Source organism: Labrus bergylta, chromosome 11 (genome assembly GCF_963930695.1).
Source record: "Labrus bergylta chromosome 11, fLabBer1.1, whole genome shotgun sequence".
NCBI classification, from domain to species: Eukaryota; Metazoa; Chordata; class Actinopteri; order Labriformes; family Labridae; genus Labrus; species Labrus bergylta.
In genome coordinates, this window is record NC_089205.1 from 19,448,680 (window position 1) to 19,468,974 (window position 20,295).

Genomic DNA, 20,295 nt, shown 5'->3' on the forward strand with positions numbered 1-20,295 from the left:
CTTTAATGACTCTTAAAATGTGTAAATATTTGTATTGTCTCAACTGCTGATCCTTTGTTTTACTCTTTCCCTTTTTTATATTTCGCTCTAGCCTAGATTTTTATTGTTTTATGTGTAAAGTCTATGAACGAGCATATAAAACACATCTCCTTACCTTATAACAACCTAACCATGCATAAAGGAAATGGAGCTTATTTAAATGCTCTTACTTTTGACATTTTGCTTGTTCAATCCAATGTAGTTTGTGATTTCCCAACATAGACTGTATTGTACCCATCATTGAGATGACATGGCTACAAATCAAGATGGAAAACGCAACAAAACAGGCCCAAAGAAACACATTGGCTACTCTTTATACAGCCATTGATTTGTGATGATGATTAAAGTCCTCACTTTAATCATCACTGGAGCTACAGCCCAAGGTACGCCTAGGCTTTTATTTTGAAATGGTTCACCCGGCAGTAGTTCCTGTGATGCAGGTGTCGTACATCCTGATCATTTGACAACATTCACAGTCGTTTCTTACTGAAAACAAACATGTAATAGATGTTTCTATTCACACAGCGAGGCTTGTGTCTATTATCCCGCAGCAGAGTCATTTTGTGGCCGGCTGGAGACTTGTTGTTGGACACATCAGGATCAAGAAGAGGAACAAGAAAAGGCTCATTTCGCTGATGGACTTGTTATCTTGCGTTTTCGTTGTGACATCGCATCGCTGTTTTTTCTTCGTTATTTGAAATCATTGTGGACATGTAGCTAATGTCGAGCTTTCTGCAAAATACCTACGACTTTTTCCGCCGTTTGATCGATTGTGTTTAGTGCTAAGAGAGAGGGAGCTGAGGTCGACCACCCTGCAGGCCTTATTGTGTGTTTGTTTTCTACTCACAAAACATTAGCAGGGCTTTTGCTTTTTTTTTTTTTTTTTTTTTTTTTTGCTTTTTGCTGTCAAATCAGTGCAAAAAAAAAACAAAAACAACATTACGACAAGAGGCACTCACGCAACGTCACAATGAGTTTCTTCAGTTTTGGACAAAGTGCAGAAATCGATGTAGTCCTGAATGACGCTGAAACGAGGAAGAAAGCTGAACACAAGACAGAGGATGGAAAGAAAGACAAATACTTTCTTTTCTATGATGGAGAGACAGTCAGTGGGAAAGTGAATGTGACAGTGAAGAACCCCGGGAAGAGGCTGGAGCACCAGGGCATCAAAATTGAATTTGTGGGCCAAATAGGTGGGTTGACAAGTGAATGAACTGTCTCACTTCGCCATGTCTTCTGTGTCTGTCTGGTGTTGAAATTTCCATTGTACAACAACAACAACAACAACAACTACAACAAAGACATCCATTAGGAAGACTTTGACATTAGAGACTAAACTGTGTCAACATGTCACCAGAATAATTCGTTGCAGGAGTGATGCTGAAAATCTTTATCTCAAAACAATAGGAGAACTAAACCTTCATTATTGGCACACATACATTTACACACGACAAAATACTCTCTTCTCAACTTCTTTTTAAACATCAAATTAATCATTTTCAATAGAGACAGCCTCCAAGTCCAACAACAGATCTATTTTCTTCTCTGCATAAACCCTGCTTTCTCCTTTTTTTTTTTTTTGTAAAATACAATCCAGATACCAATAGGTTAAGATTATGACATTACATATCAGATTGTAACATTAAATAGTGTTGCAAGAAATAGTGACTATTTCAAAATGTAGTTTTGCTAAGTGCAAACTAAGCCAGGAGATGATTTCATAGTGCTTGAGAGGCACATGGCGTTATCAGTATTTGCATTTGTTTTCTTGGGATTCTTGCCAGGACTCTGTGCTAGATAGATACCCTCACCACATCTTTTCTTAAAGTTATAGAGCACTATTGATTGATGCTGCTGATCGTGCACCAACAATGTGGGTAGTGCTATTAGGTAACACATTGGTATGTTAAAAATGATTTCCACCCAAGCACCAATTGCAAAATATAACTGTCAAAAAAAAGAAGAAGCTATTTCTAATGTTAGCGTTAATAGTCATTTGTGACCCAAGGTGTCCCTGTCACTTTAAATCACACATTTATTTAATTTTTTTTTTTTTTTTTACTTAGCTACACTTCTGCTTTCTGATAAGCTGCAGTGAAAAGTGAAGTTGGGTGCTGGTCAGGGTGTGACAAATAACGTGCTCCATGAAGATGTCATTTCAAATCGTTGGGGAAGCTTCTCCGCTCTCTCAATGAGCCAAAGTTTAGCTCAGGTATTTTTCTCAGGAGTTGGGAGAGACCAAAATCAGAGCTAAAAAAAAACAGTGCACACGGAAGAAAGAAAAAAAAAAAAAAACATTCACAAACAAGCGGCTGATAATGTTCCTTTGATATCTTTTGTGAGGTGTAATTGTACAGATGTCCCCCACATACATTTAATTGTGTGTCCACAACGCGTTTGTGTTGCAAGAATACGCTTTTAATTGAAGTTTAAAAAGATTGATTATGCTCTCAAAATGTATTTATTTCCCCCAAAACAAGAAGCAAAAATGTTAACTATGTAATCATTATTTTTTACATTTTCTCATCACAAGTAAATATTCTGAGTCAAGCTGTTTTTTTTTTTGTTTTTTTTTTAAATTTTGCTTCACTGATAACCTTTTTTTCCACCCCAGAGCTTTATTACGACAGAGGAAACCATCATGAGTTTGTGTCCCTGGTGAAGGATCTCGCAAGACCAGGTGAAATGACTCAGTCGCAGACCTTCGACTTTGAGTTCACTCATGTTGAAAAACCCTACGAGTCGTACACGGGCCAGAATGTCAAGCTAAGGTAACTTTGATCATTCACTCCACCTTGAAGGCGACACAATGAGTGACTGTAGGTGTCATTCTTTAACCCGCCTGTGACCTGGTTACTTTTAAACTGAGCATTCGAATGCCTGAAGTCGTCCATGTTTAACTCGCAGTATATTTTTCATTGTTTAGATCTGATTGCTGGTTGTTTGTCTCTGCAGATATTTCCTCCGTGCCACAGTGATCAGAAGGCTGAACGACATCAGTAAAGAGATGGACATTGTAGTCCACACACTGAGCACTTACCCTGAGCTCAACTCCTCCATTAAAATGGAAGTTGGGATTGAAGATTGTCTCCACATTGAGTTTGAGTACAACAAATCCAAGTAAGCAACAAGTATAGTCGGTCTACATTTTTCTGGTTAAGTGACTGATATGAAAATGTCCTCCACAGTTTCATTGGATCAGATGTGTGGTGTACAGTTTCTTTAATGTGCCTGACCATTTTAAAATAAAACACCTGAAACACATCAGTAATATCTGTCCCATTACAATGATACCAAAGAGACTACAAGGAAGAGAAGCTCAAACCAACAGATCATGTTTGAAGGATTTATACACCATAAATAATTTTTAAAAGTAACAACCATAAGAACAGTTTAGATGTCATTTTGTTCTGATTGGCTTAATAATTAACTTGATAATCATTCAGGGTCTTAACATGTTACAGTAATATAATGTAACTAAAGATGGGACAGATCTGATCTGATATCGGTATCTGGTCTGATGTTTACGTAATTAACTTGTGGAATGTATTTACCACGTCACAGATCAAGAAAGAAGCACCCTTAAATCGTTTACATCAAGAAATTCAGACAAGATGGAACAGCTCATTTCATATGATGAACAAAAAAAATTGTTGCACTTCAGTAAAAAAAAAAGAAAAGAAAATTAAGTTGAAAACTGTACAGTTGTTGCTGCTTCCTGTTTGTATGTGCAGCTCAAAGTATGCATATTTATTTATTTATTTGGTTGCTCTTTTAATAAGAAACGCAATGCTATGTGTAAGCTTACACATAATACCAACAACATTAGTGACACTTAAAATGATGATAAAAAAATCTCCAAATCTAACATACCCAAAAAAAAAAAAGGTAACTGGTAGTTGCACTGGTGACTTGCTCAAGGGCCCCTCAGCAGTGCTCAGGAAGTGAACTGGCACCTCTCCAGCTACCAGACAAACTTCCAGATTTGGTCCCCATCGAGACTTGAATCAGTGACCTTCCGGTTCCCAACCCCCGGTCCCTACAGACTGACCTACTGCCGCCCCCTTTTAATGATGTGATTTGTTGTATAAACCGTCACTCTCATGTCCAGGTACCACCTGAAAGATGTAATTGTGGGGAAAATCTACTTCCTGCTGGTGAGGATTAAGATTAAGCACATGGAGATTGACATCATCAAACGGGAGACAACAGGCACCGGCCCGAGTGTGTACCATGAAAACGACACCATCGCAAAGTACGAGATCATGGATGGAGCTCCGGTCAGAGGTAAACACCTCGTTCATTTAGAGTCTCCTCCTTACTCAGTCAAGATTGATGGGATCAGTCACGTCTCAGTGTTTTTCACTCTTCAGGAGAGTCTATCCCCATCCGGTTATTCCTGGCTGGTTATGATCTGACTCCCACCATGAGAGACATCAACAAAAAGTTCTCCGTGCGCTACTACCTGAACCTGGTGCTGATCGACGAGGAGGAGAGACGCTACTTCAAACAGCAGGTGAGCTTCTGATAGAAGACGCTCCTCACGGCACGAAGTCAGTTTGTTTACACTTATTCATCTGACTGTTGCCTTGTTCTCGCAGCAAGTTTAAAAATGATTACTTTATCGTGTGCATTACTGCTGGCTTGGTTTCTTTCAGGTGTTCTGAGTGTTTGCATGTTATAAACCAAAGATATGAAGAGACGTGTTAATTGGACAAAACAGCAACATCGTATCTACAGTAAATATATATATAGGCAGCATGGAGTATCACGCTAATAAGCATGATATTAAAGTAACCATGGGACAGACTGTTGAGAGGATCTAACTGCCGGGTTGTGACATGTTTCCTCATGAAAAGGGAACCATCACCAAGATAGAAGGTGGGACATAATGCTGGGATGAATTTGATTGGATCGTTAGCTTTGACAAAGCAAACACTGACAGTTATTCTGTTGTTAAAATAATCAGATAATGCTTTATTTAAATATTTGGCAGCTAAATTAACATTTAACACCAGAACACTGGACTAAATCCAGGAAGATTCAAAACAGATTGAATCTGAGCTACAAAAACAGCTTTCGCTTTAATTTTGTGAAGTTAAATCAGAAGTGGCATGAAGGGGTTGCAGTTTAACTAGATTATTTTGGTTCAACCTTGCAACATTTACTGTCTGCTACTTTCTTTGCATTAGTGACTCCCAAAACAGCTTCAGTTTCAAGTAAATCAGAAGGAAATTATTGAAGTGTTTTTCCTTTTTTTTTTTTACCATAAATTAGGAAGTTAAATGATTGGTAATTTGAGCCCTAGCAGTAATAGTGATAAAAAAAGTATATACAACACAATGTATAAACAGTGAACATGTAATAGGAAACCGTCAAAACAGTTGTTCCCCACAAAGTTTTAAAGCAGCCCACCTTTTATGCACATTACAGAAAACACGCTGTGTACAGTAGGGGAGTCACTTCCATGCTCGTTTATTTTCCATGCTGTCTCACAGGTAAACTATTCCTGTGAACAGCTGTGACTTTCTGATAATGAACCTCTAATATGACTTTGTTAAAAGAGAAACATCACAGGGGCAAATAAATACATTAGAGGAAGAGCTGAATGAGATGAAAAAAAGCAACAAAAAAGAAAGAAAGATGATCTTAATTGAATCATTTCCAATTAGAGTCAATGTCACTCTTGGGTTATAAATTATAAAACAAATTCTGATTGAGACAAAAGCATGACTTTGATCAATTATATGGCTAATTAAAAACTATGTATGTCCGTATGAATGTGACTGGAAGAGTTCCTCCACTTACTGTTCTAAATGAAGAGTCATCCAGTGGGTTAGCACGATTTGGTTTCTGAACTATTAAGAGCTTTTTGAAAACAGTGTAGATATTTTGCAGAGAAAAAGCGAATACAACTGTTACCATGGTAATGGGAACCATTGCAGCAAAATAAATTGGTGCACTTCATCAAGTTGCAGCAGTTCTGATTGAGGTGTTTCTATGGAGCCTTGTTATTCTACTCAGGCTTTTAAAAGGATTTTTAAAAGGAATCTTAATCCTTCCTTTTCTCCCCACACAGGAAATCACACTGTGGAGGAAAGGAGACGTGGTGAGGAAGAGCATGTCCCATCAGGCCGCCATCGCCTCTCAGAGGTTCGAGGGCTCGGCCGCTTCGGAGAGCGCCCTGGAGCAGGCGGCGAAGGAGGAGAGCGGGTAGAAAACAGCGCATCCTGCAGTCTCTCCTCCCACCGGACTCATCACCAGTGTCTGTGGTGGAGGAACCTGTCGCGTGTACAACATCTGGTGCGGCAGCTGCTTTCTATTTGCAGCCGCTGCTTGTAAAGGGAGGAAGAAGGGAGCTGACATAGAGCACCGCAGTTTGAGAACAATGAAAACAGTTTGCATGAGGCGTTCAGCGTGGCTTCAGGCTGCTGGTCCTGCCCTTCCTCATTAACGCTTTGTTTTTTTCTCTAATCACCTAACGCCATGTCCACTGTGTAAAATCTCTTCTGTGATATTCTTACATTTTTAAGCTCTCTCTTCGTTAAAAGTCCAATTAATGCTATCTCGGGATCATTTCTAACCTTCTATTTAACGCAACTTAAAAAGTCATTCAACATTTTGTATCTCCAACATTCCACCTTAACAGAAGTCATTCCTAACACTGTTATAAGGTCAAGAAGACATCTGAGATAACTTTGCACTGTTAATGCTGAACACATTTCTCTTTGGCTGTTTGCACAACAAAAAAAATGATTGAAACTGGAATTTTTCTTTCCGTCATTTAAAGCAAGAGCAGTGAAGTATTAATCCCACTTTTGTTTTATCTGTAAATATGACCAGCTCAAACCTTTAATCCTGCTCCCCGGTCCAGCTTGTGTAACTTGATTATTCTGCACACGGTGCCACAACAATGTCCTTCATGTTCATCTGCTTGACCTCAGCATTCCAGTGGTGTTAGGGAAAAGGTCCGATAGTGTGAAGTCTTCTGTATCCTCTTTATTAGGGACTCCAGAGTTGTGCCTAAGTGTATCAAGCAAATGAAATCCTCCTGCCTCTAACATAATTTTAGTCTTTTAACCAGAGAAAAAGTGACAGTAGAACTATCTATCTTTTGCAAAATGCTAATCGATTCTTCCTTGTCCTTGTAAGTCAAATAAAATGATGCCAAATGGAAAATAAAAAGGTTCAGACTTGGTTGTTTTGCTGGAATGAGTCAAAATGTGAAGAATCTGAGATTTGGAACCCGACTGATACACGGCCAGCCGATAATATCGGCCGATGTTAGCATATCCAGTGACTATTAGTATCGGCTACTTAGTAGATATGTGCCGACATCACTAGATCATTTATATTCACTAGTCAATTTTGATTCGAGTATCATTGTATTACATAAGCAGTGCGCTATATGGATTACATCAAGCATTATCACTTTTTTTATTCACAAGATGTTTTTTATTTCTTTCAATATGCCAAATTCTTGATTCATCAATGATTCAAACATAATTCAGTTGCATTGCTATCTTGTGCTAAATCGCTGTGGGTAGCAGAGGTGACCAGGTTACAACAGAGGTCAAATAGAATTTCTTTAGCAAAGCGGTTTAAAAAAACTGACCCAATTAGAATTCAGCTTCAGTACAAAAGAAGATTAAAAAAAATTAATTTATGTCAGGCCTCTTAAGTCATTCTGATCTGAGGATGACAATTTTAAGAGTGAAAAAAAGTAAGTCTTTTCTCGGTGTGGGTCATTGGAGGGCTCAGCTTTTCTTAGGATGGGGGGTCCAATTAAAAAAGTTTGGGAAACACTGATTTAGAAGTTCAGATAAACAATGAGATATGAGCCATAATTGAACCACTTTTAATTTGATGTATTATAAACAAGATACAAAAATATAAAACTATGTAGCTAGGACAGTGTTTGGTGTTCTCTCGTCCTCACAAAGGTTCTTCATCCTCCAAACTCAGGAGAAAGTCAAACTCCTCTGCAAAAAATAACAAACAAAAAAAGCAGAACAACTAGGTCAATATTGTGTACCGGTAAAGAAAGTAGAGAGTAGAATACGTTTTCATCAACAGGTCTCTTCACACACCAGATGTCAGGGGCTGCACAGAGAGCCTGGCCCTCGTAAAAAGTGCCATGTCCTTCAGAGGCCCTCCTTTGGTCCGATGCTGCAGGTGATACTTTTTCAGCTCGGACAGAGGAAGAAAGCGCTTCATCATCCTCTGATACTGCACATCTACCTGAGAGAGAAGTACATAACATCAACTTTCAGGCTCTGTTATAATTAGTTATTGTAATTCCCCCTCCACCCCCCCCCCCCCATGAATGATTTTACCATGCTCCACTTAGGGTTGTCCGCTTTACTGGATGCATCAAAATGCACGTCTTTCTTATCAAACTGAGTATGGTCAACATAAGCCTCCTTCACAATCTACAGTAGGAAAGGAAGAACAGTTGAATACTATGTCAATGTGAAGTTTTGTAAACACCGTTACAAAATGATCGGCAGTGAGCGAGAGCGTTTTACCTTCATGACTCCAGCGATCCCCGGTTCCTTGCAGTTGCTGTGGTAAAAGAAAGCCAAGTCCCCTTCTTTCATCTGCCTCATAAAATTACGTGCCTGCAGAGAACGGATCCTTTAGGGGAACATTTCCTAAGACAGATGAAGAACGGATCATTTTGCATAAGGCTAGCGAGACAAAAATCCGCTCTGCTGTACCTGATAATTGCGCACGCCGTCCCAGCAGCTGGTCTGATCAGGCAGAGCCTTCAGATCCTCAACCCCGAACTGCAGAATGAACCAGAAGCGTCAAGACGAGTGCAGAAGAAGTACAGACTGTGCCAAAGAGGCCATCGCTGCTTCGTACCTTCATGTCGATGCCGTTCTCAAAGCGGCTCTCAGGCTCAGACTTCATCAGCCAGTGACAGTACTCGGGAGTGCTGGGTGTGCTTGAGCTCTCTTTTGTTACTCCCGTTGCTTTCTTTTTAGCTCCAACGGCTTCTTTTGCACTGTCTTCATCTTTTCCTGTGTTGTTGAGAGGCGTAACGGTCACTCATGAGAAGAAAAAAAAACACAACATACCAACAAGACATTTACTCTGTGATTTACTTTGCTTACCTGGTTTTGCTAGTCTTTCATTCACTCTGGTCCTTTTCTTTGGTGGCATCTCTCGCAGTCCAAATGAGGCACGTTTAAAACTCCTGACTGTCAGATATTGGATTTGTGAGACCAATACCGATTTAAATAGGAAAGAAAACCTCCACAAATTACTGGCAGGGCAGTTTTTAAGATAAGACTGTACACAGATACGAGTATGCAATTGTACTCAAAAAGGCTGCTTTTCTAAAACAAATGACTTTATATTAAAGAATATGTAATGGTATTTCACCTCCAATGATACAATCAGTTTAAAGCAGATATTAAGATGTTTGCTGGACTGTGATGTTACACATGACTGCAAACAATGCTCAGAGTACAGTATTAATAGTCTGTTAACATAGCCTGCTACATGATGATGACGACACCATTTCTCAATAAAGTAACAACAACCTTTTGCATGAGATGTTTACAGTCACATCAAAAAAAAGCTTCTGATATGTCTCATGTCGTGATAAAGATAATGACGAACATACAGTAAGGAGTAGGCAATGACGTCAGTTCATGTGGCTTTTGAATATATAATGACTTATTTGACATATCAGGTATTTCTTTGCATGATTTGACAATGATAGTGAGTTTTTAGTCATGTATCAACAGCAAAACAAACACATTGCATTACAAACGTAGGCCAATAGTTTCTCTTTTACAAACCAGATGCATCGATTAAAGGCGTTTAGCCGGGCTTGTTTTTATTTATTTTTTACCAAAACGACTTGCTACTTGTCTTCATTCATGTCGTTCTTTATGTAAAGCTTAAACATACTGTTTGGGACCACTATTTTGATTTCGCATGAAACTCACCTTCGTGTGTTTTTTATCCCAAGCGTGTTTCGCGGGTGCGACGTCTTCTTCGTCTTCTTCGTCTTAAGGCAGCGCACACAGCTCACCTTTAATGAAGCTCATTACTGCTCCTGTAGGCGAAAAGACGCGTTACACCCACTTGTGACAAGCAGCACCCCTACCTACCTCGCTCCCCGATACCGAGCAGTACGTTACTCACAACAGCGTTTCTTATGGACAAAACTGTATCCCCATGGTAAGAATTGTTGTCAAAGACATTCACATTAACATTTTTCCAATTCACTGATGTCATTTCCTGTATCCAAAAGTCGTTCTTCCTTCATACAACAAAGTGAAAGTCAACTTCATTGTCAATTTCAAAATATGCCAGACGTACAGTGGAATCGAAATTGCGTTTGTCTCCCTCCCGCGGTGCAATACAACCAAAATAAGGTAAAATAAGATAAAATAAAATACGGTAAAATAGATAAAATAAAATAAGGTAAAATAGATCAAATAAAATAAGGTAAAATAAGATAAATAATATTTACAGTAATAAATTATTTATTCTTTAAAATACGGTAAAATAGATCAAATAAAATAAGGTAAAATAGATCAAATAAAATAAGGTAAAATAAGATAAATAATATTTACAGTAACACATTCTAAATAGTGCAAAAGGTACAAAACAAAATAAATGAAATAAAATGTAAAGAAAAAGTAAACTTGAAATGTGCAATATGTGCAATGTGCAGTAAACTGAGTGTACTTTTGAATAGACAAACAACAAATGACAACACATGATAGAAAAAGATGAACGAATGAAATAAATTATTCTTATGCCAAAACGTACATTTCAGATATCTAAAATACAAGTGTTACTAGTCATACTATTACTTTGAGCTATCCAACTTGAAAAAACATTCCAGATATCCATTAAGTAAATTTAAATATCCAAAATACATTGTGAGTATCCAAAATCCAATTGTTGTTGGATATCGAAAATGTTCGTTCTCACCATGAAGAATTTAAAAAGAGGAATCTTCAAAAATATATCCATTTAATATTTGCTTTCCATTTCCAGCGTAGCCAATAGATGATAAATCAGCTCGCAACAATTGGGTGTTTTACGGAAAAACAGCCACAAGAGGCAACAGTAAACCCATTCAACGCTCTCGACTTCAACAAGAAGATTTACTACATTTCCCAGCAGCCATAGCGGCAGCAAGCGTGTGACATAACTGAACAAGGTAAACATGGCGGCTGTTGGACCTCTAGGTAGAATTGCAAAACTCGGCTCCAGCATCTGTAGGAACCATCGTTTACTTTGTAACCGAAGTGTACAGAGACGAGGGATAGCTTCGTGTATCGACCGTAAGTGTCATTAATAGAGGACTGTGTTGTTGTTTTATCGTCGCATTGTGTCTGTGAAAGAAAATCCACAACTAATTGTTAACTAACATACTTGAGTTTGTGTTTACATTTTTAACATCAGCTTACCAGCAACTACTGAGGCAGTATGTTGAGCATAGACTGTAACAGAATCAAATGTTGTTGTTATTGGTTAAGTTGTTTCTCCTGTTCCTCCAGTCAGGAGGCAGAGTGAGCTTCACACCTCCCATTAAACATTTAGTGCTTTAGAAACGTTGTTTTTGGTTTTTTTTTTTAGCTGTAGTCTCAAAATGTCTCGTCATTTTCTAATAAAAGAACGCCTGCAGCTTGTTTAATTCATCACAGCAACCAATGCAGCCAGCCAATGGCTCTTTTCATCCATTTGACCTGTCTGATCTCTGTGCTTCACCACAGCTGCTCATGGACTTTCAGATGAACAGAAGGAGTTTCAAAAGGTGGCCTTTGACTTTGCAGCCAATGAAATGGCTCCTCACATGGCCGAGTGGGACCAGAAGGTATGTTAAAACAAGTAAAGTGCTGTCAAAGCAGCAGATTCAGCCTTCAGACTTTGGCTCTTTTGAAGGCAGCTCTTCAATGACAGCTTACCTCACTGTGACATCACACATGGCAGTACCGTTTGGGACTGGTGCTGATAAATGTGTCACATTTCACCTGATTTTTATCCTGTGTCTAATATAGCTTTTGAGTGGCTTGACAACGTCATTTATCTGTACATTTGTCCGCTTCTTTTCTTCTCCCAGGAAGTGTTTCCTGTGGAGACGATGCGAAAGGCAGCCCAGCTGGGGTTTGGTGGCATCTACGTTCAGCCCGATGTCGGAGGTTCAGGTCTCTCTCGATTGGACACGTCGGTCATTTTTGAGGCCTTGTCTACAGGATGCGTCAGCACCACAGCCTACATCAGTATCCACAAGTAAGAACTCCATCATACGGCAGTAGTTTGCATGTAACTGCAAATGAAACATCATGACAAGAGAGATGGGGATTTATTCAATAAGACTTAAATTGAGGTATGCAGCGTGAATTGAGAAGACATGTAGCTTTAAACAATACCCAATTAATGAATGAAATAACCCATGAAATTATAACCAATTAGGCCACAGTTATTGGATAGAGGGGAACAAATAACATAGAATAGAAAACAGCAATAGGATTGGCAATGATGGGAAAAAAAAAATCTCAGATCAAAACTTCCTTCCAATTATTTCTACTGTGTGAGATATATTTGTTTCTACATGAGTTGATCTTGAGAGTATTAGTAATTACACTGTGAGCCTTCTCGACTGAAGGTGCTATAATGATACTCCACATGGTTTTGCATTGGTTTTGCATTCTGACTACTTTTTTGTCAAAACTACAGCTCAGCTGATCTATTTTTAGTATCTATTAACATCAAAACAGAGTCTTGGCTGTTAGATGTGTTAAATACACGGTGTGTGTGTGTGTGTGTGTGTGTGCGTTGCAGATTTGTTTTGCTGTGTACGTCCTTTTTTGTACATTCTTAATTTTTCTTTTTTTATTCAGAAATTGTACTGTGTTCACTTTCTGTTTGCAATCTTTGCTCTTTGTTGCTGTAACACTGTACATTTCCCCATTGTGGGATAAATAAAGGATTATCTTATCTTATCTTATTGTGTTCATCTCTTTGCAGCATGTGTGCCTGGATGATCGACACTTTTGGGAATACTGAGCAGAGAGAGAAGTTCTGTCCTGATCTCTGTTCAATGGACAAGTTTGCCTCCTATTGTCTCACAGAACCAGGTCAGTCTTCACATGTAAAAGAAAACGTATGCAAGGGAGAAAACATGAAAATTTACTGAAAAGTTTATTTTCTCTGTGTAATATGTTGATAAAAATGTACAACACTATCATGTTGTCATCTTGGATTTCAGGCGCTGGCAGTGACGCTGCCTCTCTTCTGACCTCTGCACAGCGGAAAGGAGACCAATACATCTTGAATGGTTCCAAGGTGATTTTCTACGTATCTATGGATAATATTTTACTGTTGATAGTGTCTTTATGTATACATAAGTAAGCCTGAAAACATGCCTTGTCTCATCAGGCTTTTATCAGTGGAGGAGGAGACACAGACGTCTATGTTGTGATGTGCAGAACAGGAAGTAAAGGACCAAAAGGCATCTCATGTGTGGTGGTAGAAAAGGGAACCCCAGGCCTCAATTTTGGCAAAAAAGAAAAAAAGGTAGAGTTTATTGATGTCGACAAAACACTTTATAGCTCCTATGTATGCTAAGCTGTTGATTGCATTATTTGCTGTTTAGCAGTTAACCACTAGATGGCAGGATTAAGTCGTAGTCACTCAGCTGTGTTCAATCGGTGCTCCAGGTGGGTTGGAACTCTCAGCCGACCAGAGCGGTGATATTTGAGGACTGTGCCATTCCAGTGAGCAACCGGCTCGGTGAGGAAGGACAAGGATTCAGCATCGCCATGAAAGGCCTGAATGGAGGCAGGATTAACATCGGTGAGGAAGGGGGAACACACATCCCTCTATTGTTTTAACGTTCTATGAATTCCCTACACAAATGAATCCCCACAGCTAGAAACAATGTTTTATATCAGCCTGAGAATGAGAAATTATACAACAGAGTATAACTTAATAAAAGTTGGTAAGTGAGCTACGTTCTTTTGATGATTGTAAAGAGCGAGTCTCCTCAGCATGTGGAGTACATGACAGACAAATGTATAATCATGTTGTAAAAAAAAAGTCTATCTTTTCAAAATAAGAGGACTTCTGTCTCCAAAAAAACAACATGGTGTTGATTGATATGCCAGATGTAACAGTCGGTTAAAATCTTATGGTAGAAATGATGGTGGGATGCATTCAATGTTTAATGTTTATACTGCAACCTTTCTTCTGACAAAGTTAAATACTCTTGCTTTGAGAATGGTCAAACAAGGACTTTTATTTTGCAAGAAAAATCAGCTGCCTCTCAATCAACCCTCTGCCAACAGCGTCCTGTTCTCTTGGGGCGGCTCATGCCTCTGTGCTGCTGGCAAAGGATCATCTGTTGGTGCGCAAACAGTTCGGAGAGACGCTCTCAAACAACCAGGTAATGCTTTTAATCCAAAGATCACAAGATTTCAGCCACTGCTACTGAGCATTCATCAAGAATCCTTTTTTTCCTCTACCCGTCATCTATACGTTTTGAAGTTTCTACAGTTCAAGCTGGCAGAAATGGCCACCAAGTTGGTTGCATCGCGCCTTCTGGTGCGTGAAGCCGCGACAGCGCTTCAGGAGAACCGGCCTGATGCCGTCTCGCTCTGCTCCATGGCCAAGCTCTTTGCTACAGATGAGTGCTTTAATGTGAGTGATGTTGCGTAACTGCAGGAGTATTTATCGTCACCATTAACCAAGTCAGATTTGATTTAACTCGTTCTAAATTCTCACCTGCTGTCATCCAACAGATCTGCAACCAGGCTCTTCAGATGCACGGTGGGTACGGTTACCTCAAAGACTACGCAGTGCAGCAGTTTGTTCGAGACATCAGAGTTCATCAGATCCTAGAGGGTGAGCTTCAGTAATACAGACATAACTGTTCCTAGATTTGTACCATTTAATCGACTTACATTTATTAGGCCTGTCAAGCTTTGTTTTTCCTAATTTTGCGGTGTTTTGTGACCCTTTACTCTCTTCTCGTTTCCCCTGAAGGCACAAACGAGGTGATGAGGATGATCATTTCTCGTAATCTTCTGTCAGAGTCTTGATAAATCATCATCTCTGGATCTCCAGTAGTGACCATGTTGTTATGGTCTTTTCTGCTCTGTTACTGTGTGACTGGTTTCCTGAAGTGCCACTCTGCGTCTAAGGTTTGCTCACAGTGCCAAGGGCCATTGGAAAATGTAGGGTGAACCCCTCAGTAAAAGTAGTTATTTTTCCCTGCTAGAGAAATTAATATTTTCTTCTCTTTTTTTTTTCCTCACACTGATGTGCTTCAATCATCAGTCTGTTGTATTTAACTGATCCACAGTGAAATACACCAGTAACAACTGCTCAGATGACTTTTCAAATAGCACCACCTGCAGGTCAAAGTGTATACATGTCCAACACTAATTATGCCGACTGAATAGCCGTAGACTTTAAATTGTATTGTAAGTATTTTACACCAACATGCCAGAATGAGTCCAGGTTCAAAGCACATTTCAATGTGAGTATAATCAGACAATTAGCTGTTAGCATGATAATAAATAGCTAACATAACACAGCTGAGAACTATGAATTTGTTCAGTGTTACATTACAACTGTGATTGCAAGCGACATACACATGTAATCATTTCCATGTTAATCCATTTTGGTTTTATAGTACTTATGTTTTGACTTTCCAATAAAAAAAAATAAAGGTTCCCCTGAAGCTGCTAGTGAGGATGTAGAGTTGTCACCTTGTTTTATAATTCAGAGGAGATCTTCACTACAGTCTCATTCACGTTCGATAGATGAGCATTGGATCATTCTTTCACTCTATTCCTTTCAGGATTTAAAGACAGCCTATGTGTTACAAACCGTTATTCTGTCAAAAATCAAGTGCACTTTGAGATACTCTGTTGATAAAGTGTCCCTTCAGATCTTATTTATGATCATTGTTACTGTAATGTTTGTGTACTGTGTGTTCTGTAGTATATACAATTGAAACAGGAAAACGTGTGTACTTCCACAGGAACACGTTTTCTTGTATTTTGGGTTTTGTGTCGAAATATCACTTTGCAAATTATATTTGCTGATCACACTCCAAATAAAATGATCTCGGCTTTCATAAAAGGAATCTTTTGTTTTTATTAGCACCGTAGCTGGGACTTGTTAATAGGTTTACATGAGTGAAAAAAAAAAAATCAAACACTTCAGAACACTTTATTGAAAAAATTGTCGACAATCAAAACTGCATAAAAGTGCTCCATTTAGCATTACATCAACATATCTCTTCCAAACCCATCTGCAGAGTTGACTTACAAAAAACAAACAAACAAACAAGGCCATCAGTTACATCCTCCTCCAACTAATTGCTTTGTAAGTTTACAGTATTTATATTTAGTTATACGGAGCACTTTTGAACAAAATAGTCAGAATCCATCGACTTCTTTAGCAGTGCTGTACTCACTATTTTGGTTACATTCCATCTACCAGAACAGGCAAAATATTCAAAGTATGTTCTCGCTGTTGACATCTATCTCCTGAAACCATACTGACACTAACACAGTAGGTTAAACAAAATAAAAAAAAAACCTGAAGTGAACAGTTATAAATGTTTGTTAAATAAAAAGTGAGACATTTCAAAGACAAATACCTGAATTGTGACTTTGCTGTGTCTGTTTGAACAAGTGCAGTTAGCCTGAGAGAAGTGACCGAGAGTGATCCTTTAACACAGCCAGGGAACAGTGAAATGTAAAGTATAAAATTTAGTTTGTATTTATTTGTTAATACATCATACAAATGTAGCCAAAACATACTCTGCACAAACTTTAAAATTCCAACCAAACTGAATTCTTCAATTGGACAGACACATTGCATTAAATCATCACAACTCCCTCAAAAATAATTGGCAATTTCTGTAATGCATACTGCACTAAATTACCATTGGGGTAAATTTTTTAAGACCCCTGTACAGGTGTGTAAATAAAAATATATTTCTCTTTAGTGAGCCAGAGCTCAGCATACAAAAAAAAAACTCAAATAAGGAAGGGAGAGCTTGTGCAAATGATGCGCAACCCTCCTGCAGAGATTATTTGATCTCTCACAGCCTCTCAGGTCTTCATGGAGAAAAATGCTTTTTCCATTTCAAGCAAGGCGTGCCACACCCACACTGTCCTTTTGTATTTTCCCACCCTGACGCTCCTGCTGGCTACACCAGAGAGCCTGCTTGGCTCTGAGCAGGCACCATGACAGCAACGGCCCCCATGCGCGTCAGGGTGGAGGAGCGGACCTGCGGGGGCACGGTGAGTGGAGGTGGCACTTGAGGCTGAGCCCCTTCAGTCCTAATGGGGACGGCGACTGCGGGGCTCCTCAGCAGCTGAGGAGGGGCCCCGTTTGTCGTGGGTGTTCTCTTTTGTTTCTGCATAGGGGTGCCCCCGTGGTTGTAACCAGGAAGTCCCTGCAGCGTGTTGCCTTCCCCAGGTCGCAGCTGGTATGTGTTGATCACAGAGCTTGCATCAGAAGCCGACATTGGGGAGTATGGATAGTTGAAGTTCGGTGCGCTGGGGTCTCGGGGTCGAGGACTGGTTGCTATAGAGGACAGTGTGCCGTTCTTGGATACAATATCCGAGCCTGTGTTGCTCTTTGCCCATGACACCCGCTTTGGTGCTTGAGCATCCTCCCTGAGAGTTAAGAGAGAGGGAGGCAGAGATTACTCAATGGGCTCTAGATGGGAAGTACAGACAGTCAAAAACACCTCTCAGTATATTATAGTCCAGTTAATAGCAGTATAAAAATGACCTCAGTAGTTTTTCAATAACAGAGGGAATTAAACGTTGAGTTTATTGCTCTGCTGTTTTTTTGGATTGCATAAGACTCTAAAAGTGTATACAATGTACTGTATGTGTTAGGTACTGTATCTCTTACTTTATCTCATTGGCTATCTCCTCCTCAGTGTCCCGCTTCCTCCTCAGTATGAATATGAGGAAGAGCACCATGGCCACCAATCCCACTATCGACCCCAGTGTAGCTGCTGCAACTACACCTGCATTAGAGGCTGGGAAACAGAACACAGTATTAACATCAAAACAGGGTCTTGGCTGTTAGATGTGTTAAATACACGGTGTGTGTGTGTGTGTTTGTGTTGCAGATTTTTTGTGTGCTGTGTACGTACAGGTGATGACCTCCAGGTTAATGGAGCAGCTATCCGAGCCCGCTGTGTTGCTGGCTCTGCAGACATACTTCCCTGACATGCCTTTAGTGAGGTTGCTGAGCCTGAGGGTGCCGTGTCTCTCGTCTGTAAACACAACCACAGAGTTACACACCAGACACGATCATATGTTCATGGGCATGTGGGCTTGGTGCATACAGGAAACTAGACAGATCCACATTTAATTATTATACAACAGTACAACATCAGGGGACCACTATATTATTACAGAAACCAACACAACTCTACTGTAACACTGCAAGAATGAACTTTATGGAAATAACATAGACAATTGTCTTCTAAAGTCAATGCTTTCTCAGAGTTCAGACACGTTTGTCAACTTTGGATTTTCACATCTCTTTATCTTTAAATAGTAGACTGTGACTTTTAGTAACAACAAAAAGTGCATCGTAATCCTAAAAATAAACACTTGTGACTTCCTGATCTAATTTCAGGGTATCTCTTCTCTTATAGTGATGTATCATGATACCATTATTTATGTTTACATATGGTGGCAAAACCACACAGAGGGCTAATACTAGCATTGACAATGCTAACATGGCAAACATGGAGGCTAATGAGACTGAAAAGGAACTGTCTGAACAAGCTGCACTTTAATTTAAGTTCGTGCCTCGAGCTGAGAAAAGGCTACTTCTGTCACTGGTCTACAGTAAGTCAGCTACAGCTGACAGGCAGCTGCTAGTGAGCAGGAGTTGTGCAATGTTGAGTTAAACTGTATCCAACTCTGACTGGGGTCACAGTTGTTGACTTTGTAAAATTCATATTAATTATAAAACTGGTATAATTAAATCAGTTTTCCTGTAGTTATTTTTTGTTGCATGAAAAATCATTATTCAGTTCAAGCCGTAGCACATCAAAATCACAATTCTACCTGAGTGTACCATTCATGGTATTTCTGAATCATTTGTAGCTGATTCCCATACGTAATCCAGAAATAATCCACAACTGGGCTTTATCCAATAACTACAGTTCAGAGTTTGGCATCGGTGTGTTTCCATGGCTGATGATTCTGCTGTCTTGCTGTATAATAATGTCGGTCAGTTGTTTTTGTTTTAGTATGTTCTCATGCTAAGGTCATGTGTGGGGGAATCTTTCTCAGTGCTTTTAATTTTTCCTTTCAAAAGAATCTCCTCTTCCTTGCCCATCTGGCTTAAAAATGCTGAGTTGTTGCAAACACAGGCTGCAGAAAAAAATAAACAAGCTTTATGGGGACTTATCACAACAAATCCTCTGAAATCCAATCTTAGACATCACATTGCTGCATGTCTTCAGCTGATGCGTTTCTGCTTTCGTGGGGAGGTAAGGAAGAGAAAGTGGGTGTGTGCATCCACTGTGTGGAAACACCCTCTCTTAAAACTGATGTTCGGTTGGTTGGGTGTCTTGTAAGTGTTCATGCATGCCTGTCACACTTTGCACAGAGTCAATCCCTGCAAACAGAAAAGTAATGCAACCCTGGGACTCATCCAAATCATCCCAGATGAAGAGGCAGGGTTCACATCATGCCAGCAAGCAACATATTGCCGCAAGGGACAAGAAAATCCCTAACAATCATTGTCTCAAAACAGCTGTCTTCATCCCAAAGTTTGGGTTGCTGTGGCTTGGATGGATTTTTTTCAGCACCATCTGCTACTGCACCAAGAGTGTTGTTAGTATAAGGTGCACAGAAAAAAAACAGCAAATTAATTAATTTAGTGATGTAAAAAGTGTACCTGGATGAGGAAGTCAAAGGTAGGTTTTTGTTTTTGTTGTAGATTAGCATTACCTGTAAGAGTCGGCCTGCTGATATTCCAGACGATGTTATCAAACAAGTATGAAATTCCAGTTACACTTAGATAATACAATTTATAGGTAAACTATAGCCACTTAGATAACAGACCTTTGTTGTTAACCCTCAACTGAGAATTCAAAACAGAAGTTGGTCCCTATAAAAAGTAGCAGACGAGTGTGATATGCACCTGCTCGCTCTCTGATTATTTAATCCCCGGGCTTGAAAACAGCTGTGAAGAACCAAACCCAATTGTGACAGATTAGCAGAA

The 20,295-nt window shown here is 39.4% G+C and overlaps 4 protein-coding genes across 6 annotated transcripts in view; 2 read left to right on the forward strand and 2 right to left on the reverse strand.

Annotated features, from left to right (window-relative positions):
• The first annotated feature begins 463 nt into the window (after positions 1-463).
• LOC109999955 (vacuolar protein sorting-associated protein 26B-like) lies at positions 464-7,236 on the forward strand. The gene is made up of 6 exons (XM_020655134.3): positions 464-1,232; positions 2,654-2,810; positions 2,995-3,159; positions 4,151-4,326; positions 4,413-4,555; positions 6,119-7,236. The coding sequence occupies exons 1-6, from the start codon at positions 1,010-1,012 to the stop codon at positions 6,254-6,256; spliced, it is 1,002 nt and encodes a 333-aa protein (XP_020510790.1). The 5' UTR covers positions 464-1,009; the 3' UTR covers positions 6,257-7,236.
• Positions 7,237-7,881: 645 nt separating this feature from the next.
• On the reverse strand, positions 7,882-10,068 carry thyn1 (thymocyte nuclear protein 1). Its single transcript, XM_020654862.3, has 8 exons — positions 10,002-10,068; positions 9,159-9,245; positions 8,908-9,065; positions 8,760-8,828; positions 8,568-8,660; positions 8,376-8,471; positions 8,130-8,280; positions 7,882-8,021 (listed from the first exon to the last, which is right to left on the reverse strand). The coding sequence occupies exons 2-8, from the start codon at positions 9,205-9,207 to the stop codon at positions 7,975-7,977; spliced, it is 663 nt and encodes a 220-aa protein (XP_020510518.1). The 5' UTR covers positions 9,208-9,245; positions 10,002-10,068; the 3' UTR covers positions 7,882-7,974.
• Positions 10,069-11,200: 1,132 nt separating this feature from the next.
• On the forward strand, positions 11,201-16,165 carry acad8 (acyl-CoA dehydrogenase family, member 8). The gene is made up of 11 exons (XM_065960063.1): positions 11,201-11,354; positions 11,787-11,887; positions 12,134-12,303; positions 13,042-13,151; positions 13,283-13,359; positions 13,453-13,590; positions 13,734-13,869; positions 14,361-14,458; positions 14,560-14,712; positions 14,814-14,916; positions 15,058-16,165. Exons 1-11 carry the CDS (start codon positions 11,237-11,239, stop codon positions 15,111-15,113), a joined length of 1,260 nt encoding a protein of 419 aa, XP_065816135.1. The 5' UTR covers positions 11,201-11,236; the 3' UTR covers positions 15,114-16,165.
• Positions 16,166-16,182: 17 nt separating this feature from the next.
• Positions 16,183-20,295, reverse strand: part of esamb (endothelial cell adhesion molecule b) — a 46,171-nt gene continuing 42,058 nt past the window's right edge. For 2 of the 3 annotated variants that reach the window (XM_065960062.1, XM_065960061.1), the window contains 3 exons: positions 18,203-18,325; positions 17,956-18,085; positions 16,185-17,711 (listed from right to left, as the gene is read on the reverse strand). In XM_065960062.1, the coding sequence (XP_065816134.1) occupies positions 17,240-17,711; positions 17,956-18,085; positions 18,203-18,325 (725 nt within the window). In that variant the 3' untranslated portion in view covers positions 16,185-17,239. Of the gene's footprint in view, positions 17,712-17,955; positions 18,086-18,202; positions 18,326-20,295 lie in introns of all 3 variants that reach the window. The other variant, XM_065960060.1, reaches the window with a different exon arrangement.